The 4,472-nt window shown below is 35.4% G+C and overlaps 1 protein-coding gene across 1 annotated transcript; it reads left to right on the forward strand.

The window, feature by feature from the left end:
• The first annotated feature begins 459 nt into the window (after positions 1–459).
• Positions 460–3,937, forward strand: LOC126700856 (MDIS1-interacting receptor like kinase 2-like). Its single transcript, XM_050399035.1, has 4 exons — positions 460–638; positions 2,986–3,238; positions 3,323–3,608; positions 3,690–3,937. Exons 1-4 carry the CDS (start codon positions 460–462, stop codon positions 3,935–3,937), a joined length of 966 nt encoding a protein of 321 aa, XP_050254992.1.
• The last annotated feature ends 535 nt before the right edge of the window (positions 3,938–4,472 follow it).

Raw genomic sequence — 4,472 nt, forward strand, 5'->3', positions numbered from 1 at the left:
GCTCTGATACCAGTTGTTGCGTTAAGATAGCTTAACCTTAGTTAATTAATTTAATTACCCAAGTTGATTAAGTAGGTCAAATTGCATGCAAATTATGGAAGCACCAACAAATTTCCAAATAAACTAAAGGCAAAAATCCAAAACTAACCCTCTAACTTTCAGCCTTTTTCATTTCAGTCCTATAACTTTCAGTTTTGTCATTTCAGTTCTCTAACTTTCAATTGTTGTCAATTCAGTACTCCGTTAGACCTCAGTTACCTACTGTCGTTAAGTGAGCCAAAGCGTAGTCGTTTTGGTTTTTTTTTTTTTTCATAAATTTCGGAATTAAAAGAAAATTAAAAAATTGTTATTAAAAAAAAAAAAAAACATTTAGGGGAAGAAGAACCCTTAGCTCTTGAATATGGATCAAACAACTCTCTTTCTCTAGAATATGCTTCTCCTCTACCTTATATTGAAGCTATGGCACTTGAAATTGAAGGCGATGGCTTCTACTCTCTACTTGAAGCTCCTGTGCTTGCTCCATCCATGGCTATGGAATTGGACACTGATGAGTCTTCTATAAGCTCCCTCTTACAGCACCCTTCAGTTATAGTGCTGAACATTTGGGGAAAAGAAAGAACTGTCGGCACTGGAGCTATGTAGTACACCCTATCAATATCTTCATCTTGGTCTCAATCTCTACAACTCAATCTCAATATCAGAACTCCATCACCTTCATCTCGATCTCAATCTCAATATCTCGGTCTTGGTTTCAATCTCTGCAACTTGGTTTCATCTCGGTCTCTCTCAATATTTCTTTGTTTTTGATTTCAGGTCTTTGTTTTTGATTTCAAGTAATGAGAATATCTCGGTCTTGGTTTCAATATTTCTTTGCAACTCGGTTTCATCTTGGTCTCCATCACCTAATTTTTTTTTTTTTTTTAAATAAGAGTTTTTTTTATTTTCTTTTAATTCTGAAATTTATGAGAAAAAAAAATGCCAAAAAGACGTCATTTTGGCTCACTTAATGACAGCAAGTAATTGAGGTCTAACGGAGTATCAAATTGACAACAATTGAAAGTTAGAGGACTAAAATAAAAAAGGCTAACAGTTAGAGGGTCAGTTTTGGATTTTTGCCTAAACTAAATGCAGAGAAAATTAAATTGACACAGTGATTTGTTGACAAATGGGAAAGACCTTTCGCAAGGAAAAAACTCCACCGGGTGAATTTAAGGTCACCACTCCTAAGAATCCATTAATCAATAATCAAGCGGTTACAAGTATGAGGAATCTTATCACTACCCTGGCCTATCCCAAAATACCAACCTACAGTTGAACCTTTGCTCCAATACCCAATTGGACTTGATCTTGTAGTAGCCTTCTATCCTTTGATGCACAAATCTTCAATCTCTAACTAACTCCTTTGCCCGGATCCCAGTATGTGACTAACTCCAGCAACTTGAATGATTATTGTTAGTTGCAAAATTCTTCACTTCATCAAAAATGATGATCAGGAATGACTTGGTTACAAAACCATATGGCGTACAAACGTAGTAACTTCTCATAGAGAAACTTAAACTCTTGGTCTCTGTATCCATGTGTGTGATGGCTCTTAAGATAAGCCTTATATATGTTTAGGGTTGTGAGAAAGGAAATCCTAAACAAATACATGAGCATGGGCCAAATTTTAGATTTAGAATTTCTAAAATCATAATTTTGGATAGTTATTTAGAGTCTGCCTCGAAAGAAACTAACTCTTTGGAAATATATCTGAAGATTTTAGTGTCTATAGAAACCTGCGGTACATTGATCTAAGTTACAACAGATTTTATGGTGAAATCTCTCGCAATTGGAGTAGGTGCCCATAGCTAAGTACCCTACGGATTGCTGGGAACAATATTAGTAGTGGCATACCCCTTGGAATCAGAAACTCCATTCAACTTCATGTACTTGACCTTTCTTCTAATCGCTTAGTTGGGAAGCTACCAAATGAATTTGGGAAATTGACTTCTTTGTTGGCATTGATGTTAAATGGAAATCAACTTTTTGGGGATATAACTCCAGAGCTTGGATCATTAACAAACCTTGAGTATCTAGATCTATCCATTAATATATTTGACAAATCAATTCCCATAAATGTAGGGAACCTTTTAAAACTAAACTAGCTGAACACAAGCAACAACAAGTTTAGCCATGACATTCCAGTTCAAATATGTAATTTAGCTCATTTGTCCTGGCTAGATCTAAGTCATAATTAGCTCAAATGAAAGATATCTTCACAAACTGGCAATCTTCAGAGCTTAGAGATGTTGATCATCTCCTACAATAACCTTTCTGATTTTATTCCAATTGATTTTGAAGAAATGCGTGGGTTGTCATATGTAGACATATCCTATAATAAGTTGGAGGGTCCTCTTCCCAATAGCAAAGCATTTCCACATGCTTGCATATATAGAAGCACTACAAGGTAATAAAGGGTTGTGTGGAAATGTCATTGGATTGCAACTCTATCTAGTAGGAAGACATATTTCGAAAGAGGGACACAAAATCATTTTCTTAATAATTCTCCCTTTTTTGGGAACACTTTTACTTGAATTTCTATTTCTTGGAATTTTCTTCATTTTTCAAATAAAAATGAAGCACCCTCGTATAGACCAAACGCAGAACATGCATGAGGAAAAATTGTTTTCAACATCAACATGCATGATGTTGAACGTGTCCCACAATAACCTCTCTGGTTTTGTTCCAATTGCTTTTGAAGAAATGCGTGGCTTGTCATATGTGGACATATAATATAATAAGTTGGGGGGTCCTATTCCCAATAGCAAAGTATTTGAAGAAGCTCGCATGGAAGCACTACAAGGTAATAATGGGTTGTGTGGAAATGTTAAGGGATTACAACCCTGTGTGGTAGGAAGACAAGTTTCAAACAAGAGACGCAAAATAATTTTTCCTCTTCTTGGAACACTCTCAGATTTTTCTTGGAATTTTCATTATTTTTCAAAGAAAAAGGAACTATGCTTGTACAAACCTAGCAAATAACATGCACAATGAAAAGGTGTTATCGATTGCAACTTTTGATGGAAAAGCAATGTACAAGGAAATCATTAAAGCAACCCAAGGTTTTGATGCTATGTTTTGCATTGGGAAGGGAGGACAAGTGAATCTACCATCAGGAAACATAGTGGCAGTGAAGAAACTCCAACCCTTGGGTGATGGTGAGATCACACAACAAAAAGAGTTCTTCAATGAGATAAGGGTATTAACAGAAATTTGGCATTGAAATATTGTAAAATTACATGGCTTTTGTTCACATTCACAACACTCATTTTTGGTTTACGAGTACCTTGAAAAGGGAAGCTTGGTAGTAGTTTTGACCAATGATGAAGAAGCTAAAGATTTGGATTGGAATAAGAGGGTGAATATCATTGAAGGTGTGGCTCACGTTTTGTCTTACATGCACCATGATTGCTCACCACCAATTGTTCATAGGGACATATCAAGCAAAACTATTTTGTTGGACTCTCAATATGAGGCTCACGTATTAGACTTTGGCATAGCTAAGCTTCCTAGTCAAGACTCATCCAATTGGACTTCACTTGCAAGCACATATGGATATGTTGCACTAGGTAATATACTTTCTTTTTAATTAACGTAGAACATAGAGCATATTAATACATTGGCATAATATATATTTTGTTTGTTTGTAGAGCTTGCTTATACAATGAAGATAACTGAGAAATGTGATGTTTATAGTTTTGGAGTTTTGGCTATAGAAGTGATCAAAAGAAGACATCCTGGTGAAATGATCCCCATTCTATCTGCTTCAATTGTGGGGGAGAATTTGTTTTTGAAAGATTTGTTAGACATGCACCTTCCACCTCCCACACTTCAGGTTCAGAGTCAGCTGATAGTCATCATAAAGCTGGCAATTGCATGCTTGTATTCTAATCCATAATGTAGACCAACTATGCACATGGTTTCGCAACTTTTATCAACCCCAAATGCACTTCCCTAGGGCTACGCTGTCTCTCCAGGACAGGCAAGGATATACTGAATTGTTTGGATTGCTATATAATCTGTCAAATTTATTCTGCTAAACGCAATTGCTAGTTTAAGATTATGTAATGCCTAGGGTATACCACTAGTATTAGATGTTTAATTGCTAGTATTAATAATGTGCTTCTGGAAACACAGATTTCAGGACACTGTGATTATATATGTTTGATTAGCTATTTTGGAATGCATTAAGATTTCAATTTTCAAATGAAGTGAAATAGAGATTAGGGACGTATATTATGCTTTTTGTTTTTATTCATTCACTCTTATACATTCCAAGTGAGTCGTATTTAAAAATTAAAAAAAGAAAAAAAAAAAGTAATGGGAAAACTTCTAGTTATAGTTTGCGCTTTGTAGCCGTGTTCAAAATCAGATATTTGGATGCACGACTCAGTATCCCCTTAAGGCCAATTGTCAATAAATGTCTGCAAGAT

The sequence above is a fragment of the Quercus robur genome, chromosome 9 (assembly GCF_932294415.1).
Source record: "Quercus robur chromosome 9, dhQueRobu3.1, whole genome shotgun sequence".
Lineage (NCBI taxonomy): Eukaryota > Viridiplantae > Streptophyta > Magnoliopsida > Fagales > Fagaceae > Quercus > Quercus robur.

Excerpts from the sequence above, each read along its gene's own strand:
- LOC126700856 (XM_050399035.1), top strand. The coding sequence starts at position 460 with ATGGCACTTGAAATTGAAGGCGATGGCTTCTACTCTCTACTTGAAGCT. Across the intron at positions 3,239-3,322 it reads AGTTCTTCAATGAGATAAGG|TACCTTGAAAAGGGAAGCTT; the intron begins GTATTAACAGAA and ends TTGGTTTACGAG. Across the intron at positions 3,609-3,689 it reads ATATGGATATGTTGCACTAG|AGCTTGCTTATACAATGAAG; the intron begins GTAATATACTTT and ends GTTTGTTTGTAG.